The 22996-nt window shown below is 55.5% G+C and overlaps 1 protein-coding gene across 2 annotated transcripts in view; it reads left to right on the top strand.

The window, feature by feature from the left end:
• The first annotated feature begins 457 nt into the window (after positions 1 to 457).
• Positions 458 to 22996, top strand: part of MOGS (mannosyl-oligosaccharide glucosidase) — a 33727-nt gene continuing 11188 nt past the window's right edge. Inside the window, exons 1-2 of one of the 2 annotated variants that reach the window (XM_075345646.1) lie at positions 458 to 579; positions 651 to 968. In XM_075345646.1, coding sequence (XP_075201761.1) covers positions 567 to 579; positions 651 to 968 — 331 coding nt within the window. In that variant the 5' untranslated portion in view covers positions 458 to 566. Of the gene's footprint in view, positions 580 to 650; positions 969 to 14594; positions 14648 to 22996 lie in introns of those variants that run through there. The other variant, XM_075345637.1, reaches the window with a different exon arrangement.

Below are 22996 nucleotides of genomic sequence, written 5' to 3'. Positions count from 1 at the left end.
TCTCACGCCCCGGACCTCACATTTACCCTCTCTCATGCCCCAGACCTCACTTTTACCCTCTCACACCCCGGACCTCACTTTTATCCTCTGACGCCCCGGACCTCACTTTTACCCTCTGACGCCCCAGACCTCACATTTACCCTCTCACACTCAGGACTTCACTTTTACCCTCTCACACTTGACATGATGTCACAGCCCCAGGCTTCTCCTCTGCATTATAACCCGTAAAGGGTCCCGAGTTTGGAGAACACTGGTGCGCATGTGCACTGTGCCACGTCAGAGAGCACGTAGCACCTATCGCGTCTTTCCACATGCAGCTTCCGAGAGTACCAAGATGGCGTCCGTCCGTCACGTGCTCGCTGTTTCCGGCTCACTGCTCCACGTGTCTCATGTCACTTCCAACTTCCGCTCAGCCAATCAGGAAGCGCGGCGGCCGGTGAGTGCAGGCGAGTGCTCGTTACCTGGCAACAGCCCCCGTGTCGGGATCGCTCTGCATTGTGGCTACTCAGATCTCGAGATGAGAGGGATCGGCCGATGGAGAACGACCGAGCGCGGCTCTCAGGCCGATGTTGCTGTGGTGTGAGCACCCGTGGCTGTGCTGGGGGTTGTAGTGCTCTGTGGAGAGTTCTCATGGTTGTGTTTCCCCGCAGGGTCCAGGATGAGCCGGGATCGGAGGCGTCATGGCGGCAGTGATGGCCGCCCCCCACCGCCCCCCAGACGAGCGCCGCGCCCCCCGGAGCAGAGCCGCCTCCTGCCGCTCGCCGTGCTGTCCTCACTCATCGCCATCGGGGGCTTCGGGTACAGCTGGTACCGGAGGAGGAGCCTGGAGGAGCGGGTGACCACGCTCCACCCCGCGGAGGCGGTCCTGAGCGCGGAGCAAGCGTCCGCCCCCGCGCTGCACTGGGGGACGTACCGGCCGCAGGTGTATGTGGGGATGAGGCCGCGCAGCCCGCGGGGGGTGGTGACAGGTAATGACACGCCCCCTCCCCCCCCGTATACTGTACACCCCCCCCCCCGAATAACGGACCGGCCGCAGGTGTATGTGGGGATGAGGCCGCGCAGCCCGCGGGGGGTGGTGACAGGTAATGACACGCCCCCTCCCCCCCGTATACTGTACCCCCCCCCCCCCCGAATAACGGACCGGCCGCAGGTGTATGTGGGGATGAGGCCGCGCAGCCCGCGGGGGGTGGTGACAGGTAATGACACGCCCCCTCCCCCCGTATACTGTACCCCCCCCCAAATAACGGACCGGCCGCAGGTGTATGTGGGGATGAGGCCGCGCAGCCCGCGGGGGGTGGTGACCGGTAATGACACGCCCCCTCCCCCCCGTATACTGTAATCCACCCCCCCAAATAACGGACCGGCCGCAGGTGTATGTGGGGATGAGGCCGCGCAGCCCGCGGGGGGTGGTGACAGGTAATGACACGCCCCCTCCCCCCGTATACTGTAATCCCCCCCAAATAACGGACCGGCCGCAGGTGTATGTGGGGATGAGGCCGCGCAGCCCGCGGGGGGTGGCGACAGGTAATGACATGCCCCCTCCCCCCGTATACTGTAATCCCTCCCCAAATAACGGACCGGCCGCAGGTGTATGTGGGGATGAGGACGCGCAGCCCGCGGGGGGTGGTGACAGGTAATGACACGCCCCCTCCCCCCCGTATACTGTACACCCCCCCCCCCCCCGAATAACGGACCGGCCGCAGGTGTATGTGGGGATGAGGCCGCGCAGCCCGCGGGGGGTGGTGACAGGTAATGACACGTCCCCTCCCCCCGTATACTGTACACCCCCCCCAAATAACGGACCGGCCGCAGGTGTATGTGGGGATGAGGCCACGCAGCCCGCGGGGGGTGGTGACAGGTAATGACACGCCCCCTCCCCCCCGTATACTGTACACCCCCCCCCGAATAACGGACCGGCCGCAGGTGTATGTGGGGATGAGGCCGCGCAGCCCGCGGGGGGTGGTGACAGGTAATGACACGCCCCCTCCCCCCCGTATACTCCAACCCCCCCCGAATAACGGACCGGCCGCAGGTGTATGTGGGGATGAGGCCGCGCAGCCCGCGGGGGGTGGTGACAGGTAATGACACGCCCCCTCCCCCCGTATACTGTACCCCCCCCCCACATAACGGACCGGCCGCAGGTGTATGTGGGGATGAGGCCGCGCAGCCCCTGGGGGGTGGTGACAGGTAATGACACGCCCCCTCCCCCCCGTATACTGTACCCCCCCCCCCCCCCCGAATAACGGACCGGCCGCAGGTGTATGTGGGGATGAGGCCGCGCAGCCCCTGGGGGGTGGTGACAGGTAATGACACGTCCCCTCCCCCCTGTATACTGTACCCCCCCCCCCCCCCGAATAACGGACCGGCCGCAGGTGTATGTGGGGATGAGGCCGCGCAGCCCCTGGGGGGTGGTGACAGGTAATGACACGTCCCCTCCCCCCTGTATACTGTACCCCCCCCCCCCCCCGAATAACGGACCGGCCGCAGGTGTATGTGGGGATGAGGCCGCGCAGCCCGCGGGGGGTGGTGACAGGTAATGACACACCCCCTCCCCCGTATACTGTACACCCCCCCCAAATAACGGACCGGCCGCAGGTGTATGTGGGGATGAGGCCGCGCAGCCCGCGGGGGGTGGTGACAGGTAATGACACCCCCCCCTCCCCCCACCCCCGAATAACGGACCGGCCGCAGGTGTATGTGGGGATGAGGCCGCGCAGCCCGCGGGGGGTGGTGACCGGTAATGACACGCCCCCTCCCCCCGTATACTGTAATCCCCCCCCGAATAACGGACCGGCCGCAGGTGTATGTGGGGATGAGGCCGCGCAGCCCGCGGGGGGTGGTGACAGGTAATGACACGCCCCCTCCCCCCGTATACTGTAATCCCCCCCCAAATAACGGACCGGCCGCAGGTGTATGTGGGGATGAGGCCGCGCAGCCCGCGGGGGGTGGTGACAGGCAATGACACGTCCCCTCCCCCCGTATACTGTAATCCACCCCCCCAAATAACGGACCGGCCGCAGGTGTATGTGGGGATGAGGCCGCGCAGCCCGCGGGGGGTGGTGACAGGTAATGACACGCCCCCTCCCCCCGTATACTGTAATCCCCCCCAAATAACGGACCGGCCGCAGGTGTATGTGGGGATGAGGCCGCGCAGCCCGCGGGGGGTGGTGACAGGTAATGACACGCCCCCTCCCCCCGTATACTGTACCCCCCCCCACATAACGGACCGGCCGCAGGTGTATGTGGGGATGAGGCCGCGCAGCCCGCGGGGGGTGGCGACAGGTAATGACATGCCCCCTCCCCCCGTATACTGTAATCCCTCCCCAAATAACGGACCGGCCGCAGGTGTATGTGGGGATGAGGCCGCGCAGCCCGCGGGGGGTGGTGACAGGTAATGACACGCCCCCTCCCCCCCGTATACTGTACACCCCCCCCCCCCGAATAACGGACCGGCCGCAGGTGTATGTGGGGATGAGGCCGCGCAGCCCGCGGGGGGTGGTGACAGGTAATGACACGTCCCCTCCCCCCGTATACTGTACACCCCCCCCAAATAACGGACCGGCCGCAGGTGTATGTGGGGATGAGGCCGCGCAGCCCGCGGGGGGTGGTGACAGGTAATGACACGCCCCCTCCCCCCGTATACTGTACCCCCCCCCCCCAAATAACGGACCGGCTGCAGGTGTATGGGGGATGAGGCCGCGCAGCCCGCGGGGGGTGGTGACAGGTAATGACACGCCCCCACCCCCGAATAACGGACCGGCCGCAGGTGTATGTGGGGATGAGGCCGCGCAGCCCGCGGGAGGTGGTGACAGGTAATGACACGCCCCCTCCCCCCCGTATACTGTACCCCCCCCCCCCAAATAACGGACCGGCCGCAGGTGTATGTGGGGATGAGGCCGCGCAGCCCGCGGGGGGTGGTGACAGGTAATGACACGCCCCCTCCCCCCGTATACTGTACCCCCCCCCCGAATAACGGACCGGCCGCAGGTGTATGTGGGGATGAGGCCGCGCAGCCCGCGGGGGGTGGTGACAGGTAATGACACACCCCCTCCCCCGTATACTGTACACCCCCCCCAAATAACGGACCGGCTGCAGGTGTATGTGGGGATGAGGCCGCGCAGCCCGCGGGGGGTGGTGACAGGTAATGACACGCCCCCTCCCCCCACCCCCGAATAACGGACCGGCCGCAGGTGTATGTGGGGATGAGGCCGCGCAGCCCGCGGGGGGTGGTGACCGGTAATGACACGCCCCCTCCCCCCCGTATACTCCAACCCCCCCCGAATAACGGACCGGCCGCAGGTGTATGTGGGGATGAGGCCGCGCAGCCCGCGGGGGGTGGTGACCGGTAATGACACGCCCCCTCCCCCTGTATACTGTACACCCCCCACGAATAGCGAACCGGCCGCAGGTGTATGTGGGGATGAGGCCGCGCAGCCCGCGGGGGGTGGTGTCGTAATGACACGCCCCCGTATACTGTACCCCCCCACCCCGAATAACGGACCGGCCGCAGGTGTATGTGGGGATGAGGCCGCGCAGCCCGCGGGGGGTGGCGACAGGTAATGACACGCCCCCTCCCCCCCGTATACTGTACCCCCCCCACCCCCGAATAACGGACCGGCCGCAGGTGTATGTGGGGATGAGGCCGCGCAGCCCGCGGGGGGTGGTGACAGGTAATGACACGCCCCCTCCCCCCCGTATACTGTACACCCCCCCCCGAATAACTGACCGGCCGCAGGTGTATGTGGGGATGAGGCCGCGCAGCCCGCGGTGGGTGGTGACAGGTAATGACACGCCCCCTCCCCCCGTATACTGTACCCCCCCCCACATAACGGACCGGCCGCAGGTGTATGTGGGGATGAGGCCGCGCAGCCCCTGGGGGGTGGTGACAGGTAATGACACGCCCCCTCCCCCCCGTATACTGTACCCCCCCCCCCCCGAATAACGGACCGGCCGCAGGTGTATGTGGGGATGAGGCCGCGCAGCCCCTGGGGGGTGGTGACAGGTAATGACACGTCCCCTCCCCCCTGTATACTGTACCCCCCCCCCCCGAATAACGGACCGGCCGCAGGTGTATGTGGGGATGAGGCCGCGCAGCCCGCGGGGGGTGGTGACAGGTAATGACACACCCCCTCCCCCGTATACTGTACACCCCCCCCAAATAACGGACCGGCCGCAGGTGTATGTGGGGATGAGGCCGCGCAGCCCGCGGGGGGTGGTGACAGGTAATGACACCCCCCCCTCCCCCCACCCCCGAATAACGGACCGGCCGCAGGTGTATGTGGGGATGAGGCCGCGCAGCCCGCGGGGGGTGGTGACCGGTAATGACACTCCCCCTCCCCCCCGTATACTCCAACCCCCCCCGAATAACGGACCGGCCGCAGGTGTATGTGGGGATGAGGCCGCGCAGCCCGCGGGGGGTGGTGACAGGTAATGACACGCCCCCTCCCCCCCCGTATACTGTACACCCCCCTGTCACAAACCACCGGGGGGGTCACTCAGAAATCCCCCGCGCTGGCTACCAGTACGTCACAATCGGGGGGTAACAAGTGGGGGTCACCCCTACTTTATACCTCCCGACCGACAGACAGAGCACGTGACGCGCTCTCTAGCGCCCCTCTTATAGTCAGGCCAATTATGGAATTGCCCGACAATAAGCAAGGAGGCCGCTATACTACTTATGCCGATTATGGAAGGGTCCCCGGTGAGAGTAAGGTATATATTCCCCCGACCTCCGCGGGCGGAATATATAATATCTTCCCGAATCTCACTGGCCTCCCCACAATAATCCTTGGCACAACTCGCTGCCACCAACCGATTTACGGTAACTATTAGCCGAACACACAGACGTGGGATTCAAGATCGAGATAACAGAACAGCCCAAGATTAATTATATAATTTAATCGCCTAAAGCACACTAGAAACTACAATATATACACTAGGGAATCTACAGAATATACATATGTCAGAGTACAGTTACAGATAAAGCATGGTTTACAACAGGTATGCAATTCAATCAGTTACCTTGTGCGTCTGGCCACAGGGGGGCGCTGTAGACCAGGTTTCCAGGAACTCTCTCACAGGTCTGTCCCAACCAGGCCCCCGAGCAGAAGAACGCTGGAAAATGGCCGAAGTAGGGTTATCAACCTGGGCAGATCCAGGTCCCCTCCTACCTTAGTGACCTCACAGGGAAGCACTGCCACTCCCCCTGCATGGATCAGAATTATCCAGCAAAGGGGATTTTGGCTATAACTTTGCCTGGGAGCGTCGTAGGCAGACGCCAATGCTCTCATTGTGACAGTTATGAATTTAGCTACAGAACGAGGGGACTCATGACCTGTCTGCCAGTTCCCCATTGGCTGATATCACGCCTGGGGCATTTCCCAATGTCCTGTTCCCATAAAAAGGGGGTGCCGGCATCGTCCACATGCGGAGACACCATTTTTATGGTTGCCATATTTATCGGAAATATGGCTTGCGAGATATGAACCATTTTTTACTGGAGTCGTTCTGTCTGGCTATTTCCATAGCCTTGCTAACTAGCTAGCAGCTCCTACTACAGGGTGACGGCAGGGAGTCATCCTGTGTCCATTGTCCTAAAGCCACCTAATTTCCATATCACAGGACATGGCCATGGAGTTTGTTGCTAAACCAGTTGTGTGAAGGAAAGGGGGGTTGACACCAGGAGAGGGCTTCCTGACATACTTGAATATCATGATTTATCGTCATCTCTCCGGATTTACCTCACACCTCCCCCCTTTTGAGGGCGCTAGGGGGCAGCACACTCCGGTGTTCCCCCGTGCGCCCGTCCGCGACCTCTCCTTGTCGGGACAGCCCGTCTGCGTTACCGTGGTCACGGCCCCTTTTGTGGCGAATGGTGAAGTTGTATTGCTGGAGCGCAAGGCTCCATCGCAACAATCGCCCATTCGTCCCAGAGACGGTGTGCAACCAGCTGAGGGGATTGTGGTCCGTCTCCACGATGAAGTGGCGCCCGTATAGATAGGGTTGCAGACGCTGCAGGGCCCACACTATGGCCAGGCACTCCTTCTCCATCGTGGAATAGGCAACTTCCCTTGGTAACAGCTTCCTGCTCAGGTACAAGACTGGGTGCTCTTGGCTCGCAGAGTCCACCTGGCTGAGCACCGCACCGAGGCCGAAGTCACTGGCGTCGGTCTGTACTACAAACGGCCGCGTGAAGTCGGCTGCCTGTAGCACGGGCGGGCTGGACAGGGCGTCCTTTAGGGCCCGGAAGGCTGTCTCGCAGTCCATTGTCCAATCGACTGCAGAGGGCAGCTTCTTCTTGGTGAGGTCCGTCAGGGGCTTTGCCAGGCTACTATAGCATGGAACAAACCTCCTATAGTACCCAGCGGTCCCCAAGAAGGACATCACCTGCTTCTTGGTCCTGGGGGTGGGCCAGGATGCGATGGCCTCCACTTTCTCAGGCTCGGGCTTCAGCGTTCCCCCACCTACCCGGTGACCGAGGTACTGGACCTCGCTCATGGCCAGCTGACACTTTCCCGGCTTGATGGTCAAACCTGCCCGGTGGATCCGCCTGAGCACCTGTGCTAGATGCTCTAGGTGGTCCTCCCAGGTGGGACTGAAGACGGCAATGTCATCTAGGTACGCGGCCGCGTACCCTTCAAGTCCCTTGAGCAGGGTGTTGACCATCCGCTGGAAAGTGGCAGGGGCATTCCTCATCCCGAATGGCCTCACCGTGGACTCGTACAGTCCAAATGGGGTAATAAAGGCAGAGCGTTCCCTGGCCTTGCGAGTCAGGGGGATCTGCCAATATCCCCGGCTCAGATCCATGATGGTCAGGTACTGAGCCCCGGCCAACTGATCGAGCAGGTCATCGATGCGTGGCATTGGGTACGCATCGGCGACCGTGACCGCATTGAGCCCCCTGTAGTCCACGCAGAACCGAGTGGTTCGGTCCTTCTTAGGGACGAGGACTACAGGCGAGGCCCAAGCGCTGTTGGATGCCTGGATCACCCCCAGGTTCAGCATCTCGTCAATCTCCTGGCGCATGTGTTGCTGCACCTCCAGGGAGACCCGATATGCTGAACGCCGGATCGGGGGATGATCCCCAGTGTCCACGTGATGGACAGCCAAGTCAGTCCTTCCGGGCTGATTGGTAAACAACCCCCGGAAGGGGTGTAGGGTGGCCCACAGCTGGGACCGTTGGTCCTCCAAGAGCTGGTGGCCAACCTCCACATCCTCAATGGATCCGCCTGCCCTAACCTGGGCTAGCATATCCAAGAGGGTTTCCGCTTCTCCCTCCTCGGGCAGGTTGCACACGGGGAGCGCACATGCCTCCCGCTCATGATGTGCCTTCATCATGTTCACATGGAAGGGCTTCCGCCTTCCACGGGCAGGGTCCAGGGTGACCAGGTACGTCACAGGGTTGAGCTGCTGGTACACGAGGTATGGGCCTTCCCAGGCTGCCTGAAGCTTGTCCTGTGGTACGGGGACCAGTACCCACACCTTTTGACCCACTTGGTAGGTCCTCTCACAAGCGTTCTGGTCGTACCAACGCTTCTGATCGGCCTGGGCTTGAGCCATATTGTCGTGTACCAGTTGCGTCAAGGCCTGCATTTTGTCCCGGAAGCGCATGACATACTCGATAACCGACACTCCAGGGGTGGCCAAATCCCCTTCCCAAGCCTCTTTCACCAGAGCCAGGGGGCCCCGCACACGTCGCCCGTACAGGAGCTCAAACGGTGAGAATCCTGTTGAGGCCTGTGGAACCTCCCGGTAAGCAAATAACAGGTGTGGGAGATACCGCTCCCAGTCACGCCCATGGGAGTCGACCAACATCTTAAGCATCTGCTTTAAGGTGCCATTGAACCGCTCGCACAGGCCATTAGTCTGTGGATGGTACGGGCTGGCCACCAGATGTCGCACCTGGACTTGCTTACAGAGGGTCTCCATCAGCTGGGACATGAATTGGGTCCCCCGGTCGGTGAGCATTTCCTGGGGAAAACCCACTCGGGAGAAAATCTCCAGCAATGCGGTGGCCACCTTGTCAGCCCGAATGGACGACAAGGCCACTGCTTCTGGGTACCGGGTGGCATAGTCCACTACCGTCAGTATGAAGCGTTTCCCGGAGCTGCTGGGGATGGCCAGCGGGCCGACCAGATCCACAGCCACCCTCCTGAAAGGCTCATCGATGATGGGCAGAGATACCAGTGGGGCTTTGGGGCGTGGCCCCGCCTTCCCCACTCTCTGACAGGTTTCACACGAACGGCAGTAGGCAGCCACATCGGCCCCCATTTTTGGCCAGTAGAAATGCTGGTTTAACCTGGCCTTGGTCTTAGCGATCCCTAGGTGTCCGGCCATCGGAATCTCATGTGCGATCCGCAACAACTCCGTCCGGAACGGATAGGGTACCACCAACTGTCGGTCCCTGGGCCACGCCTCCGGTGAACCCTGCTGGACCGTGGCCCGGTACAGCCGTCCTTGGTCCCAGACCACTCGCTCCGGGTCCGAGTCCGAGGGAGGCTGTGCCGCCTGCTCCTTAAGAGCTTTCAGGCTGTCGTCAGCTTCTAACGCTGCCTGAAACCCCTGACTAGATGTGGCCAGAATCGACGAGACTGTCACATCTTCAGTCAGTACCCCGGGACCTGTGTCCTGGCCTCCACCTGACTCGGCTGCCACTTGGTCAGAAGGGGAAGAGCTATCGGACCTCCGGGAGGCCCCTTGGCTTCCAGCACTCCCACTGCGGGTGACAGCGGCCACAGCCGCTGCGACCGTGGGTCGTGCCTGCTCCTCCTCCGTTCCTGACCAAGTCGCCGGTTCAGGCAGACCTACCTGGCTTCCTGACACCCCGGTTGTGGGGGAACCATGCACCGAGATCTTACCTGGGAGCACTTCCGCTCCTGGACCGGCCCCAATCTCACCTGCCTGTTCCCCCCCTGCAGCAACAGAACCCCGCTGTGAAATCTCTGGGGACCCCACATTTGCTGTGGTAGCCCCCACCCCACACACTGGTCCTCCCCCTGCAGCACCCTGCTCTCTGCTTATCCCTGCAGAGGGCAACAGATCCCAGCTCACAGGCTGGTTACTTGTAGAGGCATTGTCACACCTTTCTCTGACCCCCTCCCCTGTCACAGCTGCAGCTGTGTGTGTGTCTATGGTGTCTGTGCAAGCAGAAATATCAGAGTTCACTCCCTCCTCCCTTACATCATTCATAGATAACACATTAACATTGTTAGGAGTCATGTCAGTACGGGCTGAAGGTTCAGCCTTTGGGGCGGGGCCAAACTGGGAGGTTATTTGCCCCAAATCTGTCCCAAGTAGCACGTTTGCAGGGATCCGATCAGTTACCCCCACCTCCCTCACCCCTCGCCCTGCGCCCCAGTCCACATAAATGTCAGCAACAGGCAGCGCCGGGTCAATGCCTCCAATCCCGGAGACAGCGAGGGTTTTTCCAGGGATCAAGTCTTGGGGGGACACCATCTCAGGCCGCACCAGAGTCACCTCCGAGGCGCTGTCTCGCAGTCCTATGGTCACAGACTGGCCGACGGTGACAGGTTGGAAGCTGTCCAGGGACCTACCACCACCCCCACCCACACAATACACCTTGGGCGGCCCTTGGGACGGGGACGGAGCCGGGGCCTTGGGACGCTGAGGGCACATGGCCTTGAAGTGTCCAGGTAGGTTGCACTGGTGGCACCGTCTTGGTTCTGCCACGGGCCTGGAGAGGGGAGTTGAGGGGGACACCCCCTGCAGTCTAGGGGCAGGTGGGGCAGTCGCAGAATTCATCTTACCCCCTCTCCAGGTGCTGCTGGTGGCCGCTCTCCTGGCCTCAGGGGCCCGGTTGTTGGTGTAGTCATCGGCAAGGGCAGCTGTAGCCGTGGACCCCTTTGGCTTCTGGTCTCGGATGAACTGGCGGAGATCCTCAGGGCAGTTCCACAAGAGTTGCTCCGTGATGAACAAGTCCAGGATCTCCGGTCCGGTGGAAAGCTGCAGGCCTTGGGTCCAGTGGTCGGCAGCTCGGGCAAGTGCCCGCCGGTGGTCAGCCCAGGAGTCCTTTGGTCCCTTCTGTAGCGTCCGGAACTTCTTGCGGTAGGACTCCGGGGTGAGGTTGTACTGTTGGATCAGGGCCCGCTTGATGGTGTCGTAGCCCTGATCCGCCTCAGCAGGCAAGTCCCCAAGGATATCCAGGGCCTTACCCCTTAAACGGGGGGTCAGGTATTTGGCCCACTGGTCCTTGTTCAGATGATGCTGCAAGCAAGTCCGTTCAAAAGCAGTCAAGAAAGAGTCCAAGTCTCCATCCTTCTCCAGCACTGGGAAGTCCTCAACACGGACCTTTGGAAGTTTGGTGTCTGGAAGGTCACGGGTGGCTGATGAGGGCCGGAGCTGAGCTAGCTGCAGCTGGTAGTTACGCTCTGCCTGGCGCTCTTCACGCGCTGCTTGCCGCTCACGCTCGGCCATGAGTTCCTTGTAGCCCTCCCGGTCTCCAGCCTGGCGTAGGGCCATAGCCATTTGAAGAAGGCTATCCGAGCCTCCCAGGCTCGGTGGAATGGCACGTGGTGATCTGCGGCCCGCTGCGGAGCCTGGTGCTTCACTGTCCATTGCAGAGCGGAGGGCTGGCGTCTGGCTCGTTGAGGACCCTTGGGCGAGCTGCTCCTCATCTTGTCCAGCAGTGCCCGGTTGTGCAATGTCCTCTGCAGAGCTGTTTTCTGGCGTCGAGCTCCTGGAGGACTCGTGGGCAACCTCCTCATTGCTGTCCACAGCACCGTCCTCCCTCTCTTCGGCTCCTGCTTTAGCATTGGCCAGTTGCATAGCTCTGCTCCTGGTGCTCTCAGCCATTCTTGCAGACTTTTGGTCACTGACACAGAACTGACACCTGATGCCTCCACACACCTTACAGTATCTGCACTCTGACACTCTAGTGTTGAGCTGGTCTGAAGACCCCAGCAGCCACAGCTGCTGCAGGCAGTCTTTAGTGTCTGGGAGTATGGGTCTCACACTCACACACACTATTATCTCGATCCCACCGCTTGCCACCAATATGTCACAAACCACCGGGGGGGTCACTCAGAAATCCCCCGCGCTGGCTACCAGTACGTCACAATCGGGGGGTAACAAGTGGGGGTCACCCCTACTTTATACCTCCCGACCGACAGACAGAGCACGTGACGCGCTCTCTAGCGCCCCTCTTATAGTCAGGCCAATTATGGAATTGCCCGACAATAAGCAAGGAGGCCGCTATACTACTTATGCCGATTATGGAAGGGTCCCCGGTGAGAGTAAGGTATATATTCCCCCGACCTCCGCGGGCGGAATATATAATATCTTCCCGAATCTCACTGGCCTCCCCACAATAATCCTTGGCACAACTCGCTGCCACCAACCGATTTACGGTAACTATTAGCCGAACACACAGACGTGGGATTCAAGATCGAGATAACAGAACAGCCCAAGATTAATTATATAATTTAATCGCCTAAAGCACACTAGAAACTACAATATATACACTAGGGAATCTACAGAATATACATATGTCAGAGTACAGTTACAGATAAAGCATGGTTTACAACAGGTATGCAATTCAATCAGTTACCTTGTGCGTCTGGCCACAGGGGGGCGCTGTAGACCAGGTTTCCAGGAACTCTCTCACAGGTCTGTCCCAACCAGGCCCCCGAGCAGAAGAACGCTGGAAAATGGCCGAAGTAGGGTTATCAACCTGGGCAGATCCAGGTCCCCTCCTACCTTAGTGACCTCACAGGGAAGCACTGCCACTCCCCCTGCATGGATCAGAATTATCCAGCAAAGGGGATTTTGGCTATAACTTTGCCTGGGAGCGTCGTAGGCAGACGCCAATGCTCTCATTGTGACAGTTATGAATTTAGCTACAGAACGAGGGGACTCATGACCTGTCTGCCAGTTCCCCATTGGCTGATATCACGCCTGGGGCATTTCCCAATGTCCTGTTCCCATAAAAAGGGGGTGCCGGCATCGTCCACATGCGGAGACACCATTTTTATGGTTGCCATATTTATCGGAAATATGGCTTGCGAGATATGAACCATTTTTTACTGGAGTCGTTCTGTCTGGCTATTTCCATAGCCTTGCTAACTAGCTAGCAGCTCCTACTACAGGGTGACGGCAGGGAGTCATCCTGTGTCCATTGTCCTAAAGCCACCTAATTTCCATATCACAGGACATGGCCATGGAGTTTGTTGCTAAACCAGTTGTGTGAAGGAAAGGGGGGTTGACACCAGGAGAGGGCTTCCTGACATACTTGAATATCATGATTTATCGTCATCTCTCCGGATTTACCTCACACCCCCCAAATAACGGACCGGCCGCAGGTGTATGTGGGGATGAGGCCGCGCAGCCCGCGGGGGGTGGTGACCGGTAATGACACGCCCCCTCCCCCTGTATACTGTACACCCCCCGCGAATAGCGAACCGGCCGCAGGTGTATGTGGGGATGAGGCCGCGCAGCCCGCGGGGGGTGGTGTCGTAATGACACGCCCCCGTATACTGTACCCCCCCACCCCGAATAACGGACCGGCCGCAGGTGTATGTGGGGATGAGGCCGCGCAGCCCGCGGGGGGTGGTGACAGGTAATGACACGCCCCCTCCCCCCCGTATACTGTACCCCCCCACCCCCGAATAACGGACCGGCCGCAGGTGTATGTGGGGATGAGGCCGCGCAGCCCGCGGGGGGTGGTGACAGGTAATGACACGCCCCCTCCCCCCGTATACTGTACACCCCCCCCGAATAGCGGACCGGCCGCAGGTGTATGTGGGGATGAGGCCGCGCAGCCCGGTGACGTAAAGACACGCCCCCTCCCCCCGTATACTGTACACCCCCCCCCTCCCCGAATAATGGACCGGCCGCAGGTGTATGTGGGGATGAGGCCGCGCAGCCCGGTGACGTAATGACACGCCCCCTCCCCCCGTATACTGTACACCCCCCCCGAATAACGGACCGGCCGCAGGTGTATGTGGGGATGAGGCCGCGCAGCCCGCGGGGGGTGGTGACAGGTAATGACACGCCCCCTCCCCCCGTATACTGTACACCCCCCCAAATAACGGACCGGCCGCAGGTGTATGTGGGGATGAGGCCGCGCAGCCCGCGGGGGGTGGTGACAGGTAATGACACGCCCCCTCCCCCCGTATACTGTAATCCCTCCCCAAATAACGGACCGGCCGCAGGTGTATGTGGGGATGAGGCCGCGCAGCCCGCGGGGGGTGGTGACAGGTAATGACACGCCCCCTCCCCCCGTATACTGTACCCCCCCCCAAATAACGGACCGGCCGCAGGTGTATGTGGGGATGAGGCCGCGCAGCCCGTGGGGGTGGTGACAGGCAATGACACGCCCCCTCCCCCCGTATACTGTACACCCCCCCAAATAACGGACCGGCCGCAGGTGTATGTGGGGATGAGGCCGCGCAGCCCCCGGGGGGTGGTGACAGGTAATGACACGCCCCTCCCCCCCGTATACTGTACACCCCCCCCCAAATAACGGACCGGCCGCAGGTGTATGTGGGGATGAGGCCGCGCAGCCCGCGGGGGGTGGTGACAGGTAATGACACGCCCCCTCCCCCCGTATACTGTACACCCCCCCAAATAATGGACCGGTCGCAGGTGTATGTGGGGATGAGGCCGCGCAGCCCGCGGGGGGTGGTGACAGGTAATAGTGTGCCCCTATATACTGTACACCCTTTCGTATACAGTGGGGTAAATAAGTATTGGATCCCTGCTGATTGTGTAAGTTTGCACACACACATGAGCCGTCTGTAATTTAAGGGTCGGTTCATTATAACAGTGAGAGAATATCCAAAATATCATCCAGAAAATCCCATTGTATAAATGATATAAATGTATTTGCATTTTGCAGAGAGGAATAAGTATTGGATCCCTCCGGCAGACAGACCTAATCCTCAGTGGCGTCCCCTTGTTGCCCCAGCAGTCGGGCGGTTTTGTAGTTGATGATGAGGTTTGGTGTCGGGAGGATTTTGCTCCTCTCTGCAGATCATCTCTGTCGCTCGGTTACTCGGATCTTCAGCTCCATAGGTTTTCTATGGGATTAAGGTCTGGAGACTGGCTGGGCCACTCAATGACCTTAATGTGCTTCTTTTTGAGCCTCTCCTTTGTTGCCTTGGCTGTATGTTTTGGGTCATTGTGGTGCTGGAAGACCCAGCCACGACCCATTTTTAATGTCCTGGCGGAGGGAAGGAGGTTGTCACTCAGGAATTTATGGTACATGGCTCCATCCATTGTCCCATGAAGAAGTCCTGTGTCCTTAGCAGAGAAACACTTCCCAAACATGTTTCCCCCTCCATGCTTGACAGTGGGGAGGGCGTTCTTTGGGTCATAGGCAACATTTCTCTTCCTCCAAACACGGAGAGTTGAGTTAAGGCCAAAGAGAGATATATTAACCCTTAAAAACATCCAATAAATGCACACAAAAAGCAAAAGTGCACAAAAGGAGGAGCGTTACAGATCACACCCTAAAAACATAACCCTACAAATCACACCCTAAAAACATAACCCTACAAATCACACCCTAAAAACATAACCCTACAGATCACACCCTAAAAACATAACCCTACAGATCACACCCTAAAAACATAACCCTACAGATCACACCCTAAAAACATAACCCTACAGATCACACCCTAAAAACGTAACCTACAGATCACACCCTAAAAACATAACCCTACAGATCACACCCTAAAAATGTAACCCTACAGATCACACCCTAATAAAGTAACCCTACAGATCACACCCTAAAAACGTAACCCTACAGATCACACCCTAAAAACGTAACCCTACAGATCACACCCTAAAAACGTAACCCTACAGATCACACCCTAAAAACGTAACCCTACAGATCACACCCTAAAAACGTAACCCTACAGATCACACCCTAAAAACGTAACCCTACAGATCACACCCTAAAAACGTAACCCTACAGATCACACCCTAAAAACATAACCCTACAGATCACACCCTAAAAACATAACCCTACAGATCACACCCTAAAAACATAACCCTACAGATCACACCCTAAAAACGTAACCCTACAGATCACACCCTAAAAACGTAACCCTACAGATCACACCCTAAAAATGTAACCCTACAGATCACACCCTAAAAACGTAACCTACAGATCACACCTTAAAAACGTAACCTACAGATCACACCCTAAAAACGTAACCTACAGATCACATCCTAAAAATGTAACCTACAGATCACACCCTAAAAACATAACCTACAGATCACATCCTAAAAACGTAACCTACAGATCACACCCTAAAAACATAACCTACAGATCACATCCTAAAAACGTAACCTACAGATCACACCCTAAAAACGTAACCTACAGATCACACCCTAAAAACGTAACCTACAGATCACACCTTAAAAACGTAACCTACAGATCACACCTTAAAAACGTAACCTACAGATCACACCCTAAAAACGTAACCTACAGATCACACCCTAAAAACGTAACCTACAGATCACACCCTAAAAACGTAACCTACAGATCACACCTTAAAAACGTAACCTACAGATCACACCCTAAAAACGTAACCTACAGATCACACCCTAAAAACGTAACCTACAGATCACACCCTAAAAACGTAACCTACAGATCACACCCTAAAAACGTAACCTACAGATCACACCCTAAAAACGTAACCCTACAGATCACACCCTAAAAACGTAACCTACAGATCACACCCTAAAAACATAACCCTACAGATCACACCCTAAAAATGTAACCCTACAGATCACACCCTAAAAACGTAACCCTACAGATCACACCCTAAAAACGTAACCTACAGATCACACCCTAAAAACGTAACCTACAGCTCACACCCTAAAAACATAACCTACAGATCACACCCTAAAAACGTAACCCTGCAGATCACACCCTAAAAACGTAACCCTACAGATCACACCCTAAAAATGTAACCCTACAGATCACACCCTAAAAACGTAACCTACAGATCACACCCTAAAAACGTAACCCTACAGATCACACCCTAAAAACGTAACCCTACAGATCACACCCTAAAAACATAACCCTACAGATCACACCCTAAAAACGTAACCCTACAGATCACACCCTAAAAACGTAACCTACAGATCACACCCTAAAAACGTAACCTACAGATCACACCCTAAAAATATAACCCTACAGATCACACCCTAAAAACGTAACCTACAGATCACACCCTAAAAATATAACCCTACAGATCACACCCTAAAAACGTAACCTACAGATCACACCCTAAAAACGTAACCTACAGATCATACCCTAAAAACATAACCCTACAGATCACACCCTAAAAACATAACCTACAGATCACACCCTAAAAACGTAACCCTGCAGATCACACCCTAAAAACGTAACCTACAGATCACACCCTAAAAACGTAACCCTACAGATCACACCCTAAAAACGTAACCCTACAGATCACACCCTAAAAATATAACCCTACAGATCACACCCTAAAAACATAACCTACAGATCACACCCTAAAAACGTAACCTACAGATCACACCCTAAAAACGTAACCCTACAGATCACACCCTAAAAACATAACCCTACAGATCACACCCTAAAAACATAACCTACAGATCACACCCTAAAAACGTAACCTACAGATCACACCCTAAAAACGTAACTTTACAGATCACACCCTAAAAACATAACCTACAGATCACACCCTAAAAACGTAACCCTACAGATCACACCCTAAAAATGTAACCTACAGATCACACCCTAAAAACATAACCTACAGATCACACCCTAAAAACGTAACCCTACAGATCACATCCTAAAAATGTAACCTACAGATCACACCCTAAAAACATAACCTACAGATCACACCCTAAAAACGTAACCCTACAGATCACATCCTAAAAATGTAACCTACAGATCACACCCTAAAAACGTAACCCTACAGATCACACCCTAAAAACGTAACCCTACAGATCACACCCTAAAAACATAACCTACAGATCACACCCTAAAAACGTAACCTACAGATCACACCCTAAAAACGTAACCCTACAGATCACACCCTAAAAATATAACCCTACAGATCACACCCTAAAAACGTAACCTACAGATCACCCCCTAAAAACGTAACCCTACAGATCACACCCTAAAAACGTAACCCTACAGATCACACCCTAAAAACGTAACCCTACAGATCACACCCTAAAAACGTAACCTACAGATCACATCCTAAAAATGTAACCTACAGATCACACCCTAAAAACATAACCTACAGATCACATCCTAAAAATGTAACCTACAGATCACACCCTAAAAACATAACCTACAGATCACATCCTATAAACATAACCTACAGATCACACCCTAAAAACATAACCTACAGATCACACCCTAAAAACGTAACCTACAGATCACACCCTAAAAATGTAACCTACAGATCACACCCTAAAAACGTAACCCTACAGATCACACCCTAAAAACGTAACCCTACAGATCACACCCTAAAAACATAACCTACAGATCACATCCTAAAAATGTAACCTACAGATCACACCCTAAAAACGTAACCTACAGATCACACCCTAAAAACGTAACCCTACAGATCACATCCTAAAAACGTAACCTACAGATCACACCCTAAAAACGTAACCCTACAGATCACACCCTAATAAAGTAACCCTACTTTTTTAGGGTGTGATCTGTAACCCTCCTCCCTTTTCTCTGTGCACTTTAGCTAATTGTGTGTATTTAAGGCCAGGTCTAGGAAGAGCTCTGCTGGTCCCAAACTTCTTCCATGTAAGGATCATGTAGGCTAATGTGCTTTTAGGAACCTTGAGTCCTGCAGAGATTCTTTTGTAACCTTGGCCAGATCTGTGCCTTGCCACAATTCTGTCTGAGTCTTAGGGTACCGTCACACTTTAGCGATCCCACCAGCGATTTGACCTGGTCAGGATCGCTGCTGCGTCGCTACATGGTCGCTGGTGAGCTGCCAAACAGGCAGATTTCACCAGCGACCAGTGACCAGCCCCCAGCCAGTAGCGATGTGGAAGCGACGCTGCGCTTGCACGGAGCCGACGTCTGGAAGCTGCGGACACTGGTAACTAAGGTAAACATCGGGTATGGTTACCCGATGTTTACCTTAGTTACCAGCTCACACCGCTTAGGTTAGCGTGTGCAGGGAGCAGGAGCCGGCACTGGCAACGTGAGCCGCAGACGCTGGTAACGAAGGTAAATATCGGGTAACCACCTTGGTTACAGCTTACCGCAGGCTGCCAGACGCCGGCTCCTGCTCCCTGCACATTCAGGATTGTTGCTCTCTCGCTGTCACACACAGCGATGTGCGCTTATCAGCGGGAGAGCAACAATAAAAAACCGAACCAGCGCTGTGTGTAACGAGCAGCGATCTCACAGCAGGGGCCAGATCCAGTGTCACACACAGCGAGATCGCTGATGAGGTCACAAAACACGAGACTCAGCAGCGATCTCACAGCAGGGGCCAGATCCAGTGTCACACACAGCGAGATCGCTAATGAGGTCACAAAAACCGGGACTCAGCAGCGATGTCACAGCAGGGGCCAGATCCAGTGTCACACACAGCGAGATCGCTAATCAGGTCACAAAAACCGGGACTCAGCAGCGATCTCACAGCAGGGGCCAGATCCAGTGTCACACACAGCGAGATCGCTAATGAGGTCACAAAAACCGGGACTCAGCAGCGATGTCACAGCAGGGGCCAGATCCAGTGTCACACACAGCGAGATCGCTAATCAGGTCACAAAAACCGGGACTCAGCAGCGATCTCACAGCAGGGGCCAGATCCAGTGTCACACACAGCGAGATCGCTAATGAGGTCACAAAAACCGGGACTCAGCAGCGATGTCACAGCAGGGGCCAGATCCAGTGTCACACACAGCGAGATCGCTAATCAGGTCACAAAAACCGGGACTCAGCAGCGATCTCACAGCAGGGGCCAGATCCAGTGTCACACACAGCGAGATCGCTAATGAGGTCACAAAAACCGGGACTCAGCAGCGATGTCACAGCAGGGGCCAGATCCAGTGTCACACACAGCAAGATCGCTAATGAGGTCACAAAAACCGGGACTCAGCAGCGATCTCACAGCAGGGGCCAGATCCAGTGTCACACACAGCGAGATCGCTAATGAGGTCACAAAAACCGGGACTCAGCAGCGATGTCACAGCAGGGGCCAGATCCAGTGTCACACACAGCGAGATCACTAATCAGGTCACAAAAACCGGGACTCAGCAGCGATCTCACAGCAGGGGCCAGATCCAGTGTCACACACAGCGAGATCGCTAATGAGGTCACAAAAACCGGGACTCAGCAGCGATGTCACAGCAGGGGCCAGATCCAGTGTCACACACAGCGAGATCGCTAATCAGGTCACAAAAACCGGGACTCAGCAGCGATCTCACAGCAGGGGCCAGATCCAGTGTCACACACAGCGAGATCGCTAATGAGGTCACAAAAACCGGGACTCAGCAGCGATCTCACAGCAGGGGCCAGATCCAGTGTCACACACAGCGAGATCGCTAATGAGGTCACAAAAACCGGGACTCAGCAGCGATCTCACAGCAGGGGCCAGATCCAGTGTCACACACAGCGAGATCACTAATCAGGTCACAAAAACCGGGACTCAGCAGCGATCTCACAGCAGGGGCCAGATCCAGTGTCACACACAGTGAGATCGCTAATCAGGTCACAAAAACCGGGACTCAGCAGCGATCTCGCTATGTGTGAAGTACCCCTTATATAGACAGGTGTGCGCCTTTCCAAATCACGTCCTATCAGTGTAATTACACACAGCTGGACTCCAGTGAAGGAGGAGAACCATCTCAAGGAGGATCACAAGGAAATGGCCAGCATGGGACTTACATATGAGTGTCTGAGCAAAGGGGCTGAATACTTATCACCATTTGTTATACTGAGCAAAGGGGTTGAATACTTATCACCATGTGTTATACTGAGCAAAGGGGCTGAATACTTATCACCATGTGTTATACTGAGCAAAGGGGCTGAATACTTATCACCATGTGTTATACTGAGCAAAGGGGCTGAATACTTATCACCATGTGTTATACTGAGCAAAGGGGCTGAAGACTTATCACCATGTGTTATACTGAGCAAAGGGGCTGAATTCTTATGACCATGGGATATGCTGAGCAAAGGGGCTGAATTCTTATGACCATGGGATATGCTGAGCAAAGGGGCTGAAGACTTAGGCTATGTTCACACTAGAAAAATGATTTTTCTTAAGAAATTTCTTAAAAGTGAAGGATTAGTGCACCTGCGTTTTTGCCGCGTTTTCGGTGCGTTTTTGGTGCGTTTTCGGTGCGTTTTTACCGCTGGTTGCTCCCTGCCTTATTGTGCCATTATCTATGGTAAATAACGCAGTTAGCTGCAGAAAAGAAGTGACTGCTCATTCTTTGTCTTAAGAAAATCTACTGAAAGAATTTTCTTAAGAAAAAACCGCAGTGTGCGCAGCTAATTTTTTTTGCTATAGGTTTTGCTGGGGAATGTCTGCAGAAAGGTTACAAGAATTTCTCAAGAAATTTCTGCAGCAAAAACGGACCAAAAACGCTGGTAAAAAACGCTGTGTGTGAACATAGCCTTATGACCATGGGATATACTGAGGAAAGGGACTGAATACTTATGACCATGGGATATACTGATCAAAGGGGCTGAATACTTATGACCATGTGTTATACTGAGCAAAGGGGCTGAATACTTATGACCATGTGATATACTGAGGAGAGGGGCTGAATACTTATGACCATGTGATATACTGAGCAAAGGGGCTGAATACTTATGACCATGTGATATACTGAGGAAAGGGGCTGAATACTTATGACCACGTGATATACTGAGGAAAGGGGCTGAATACTTATGACCATGTGATATACTGAGGAAAGGGGCTGAATACTTATGACCATGTGATATACTGAGGAAAGGGGCTGAATACTTATGACCACGTGATATACTGAGGAAAGGGGCTGAATACTTATGACCACGTGATATACTGAGGAAAGGGGCTGAATACTTATGACCATGTGATATACTGAGGAAAGGGGCTGAATACTTATGACCATGTGATATACTGAGGAAAGGGGCTGAATACTTATGACCATGGGCTATTTCAGGTTTTCTTGTTTAATAAATTTACAAACATTTCTACATTTCTGTATTTTTCTGTCGGATGGGGGATGGGGTGCGCAGAGTACATTACTGTGAATTTACCAAATGGCTGCAATGAAACAGAGTGAAAAAATGTGAAGGGGTGTGAATACTTTCCGTACCCACTGTTTATAATTTATACAGTGTGATTTTTTTAGTTTGGCGCACTGTTACAATTAACCACCCTTTCCATTATAGACTGTTCATGTCTGTGTCAGTGGCAAACGTACACAATCAGCAAGGGATCCAATACTTATTTCCTTCACTGTATAACGTATAGGCCGCAGGTATATATGGGGATGAGGCTGCGGATCCCGTGAGGGGCGGTGTGACAGGTAATAATGTACACCCCCCTATACTATACCCCCTAAATAATGTATTGTATAATAGTATCCCACCCTATATAATAGTACTCTAGCTCCCCTCATATGGTCTCCTCTGTGGTCTCAGCTCCTCCATGTGCTCTTTTCTGTGGTGGTTGCCCCCCTATATACTCTTTTCTGTGGTCGCAGCCCCCATGTGCTCTTTTCTGTGGTGGCAGCGGCCCCCCTATATACTCTTTTCTGTGGTCGCAGCCCCCATGTGCTCTTTTCTGTGGTGGCAGCGGCCCACCATGTGCTCTTTTCTGTGGTGGCAGCGGCCCCCCCTATATACTCTTTTCTGTGGTCGCAGCCCCCATGTGCTCTTTTCTGTGGTGGCAGCGGCCCACCATGTGCTCTTTTCTGTGGTGGCAGCGGCCCCCCATGTGCTCTTTTCTGTGGTGGCAGCCCCCATGTGCTCTTTTCTGTGGCGGCTGCCCCCATGTGCTCT

The sequence above is a fragment of the Anomaloglossus baeobatrachus genome, chromosome 1 (genome assembly GCF_048569485.1).
Source record: "Anomaloglossus baeobatrachus isolate aAnoBae1 chromosome 1, aAnoBae1.hap1, whole genome shotgun sequence".
NCBI lineage: Eukaryota > Metazoa > Chordata > Amphibia > Anura > Aromobatidae > Anomaloglossus > Anomaloglossus baeobatrachus.
Note: the sequence above shows the minus strand (reverse complement) of the source record. Positions and strands in the feature narration are given on the sequence as shown.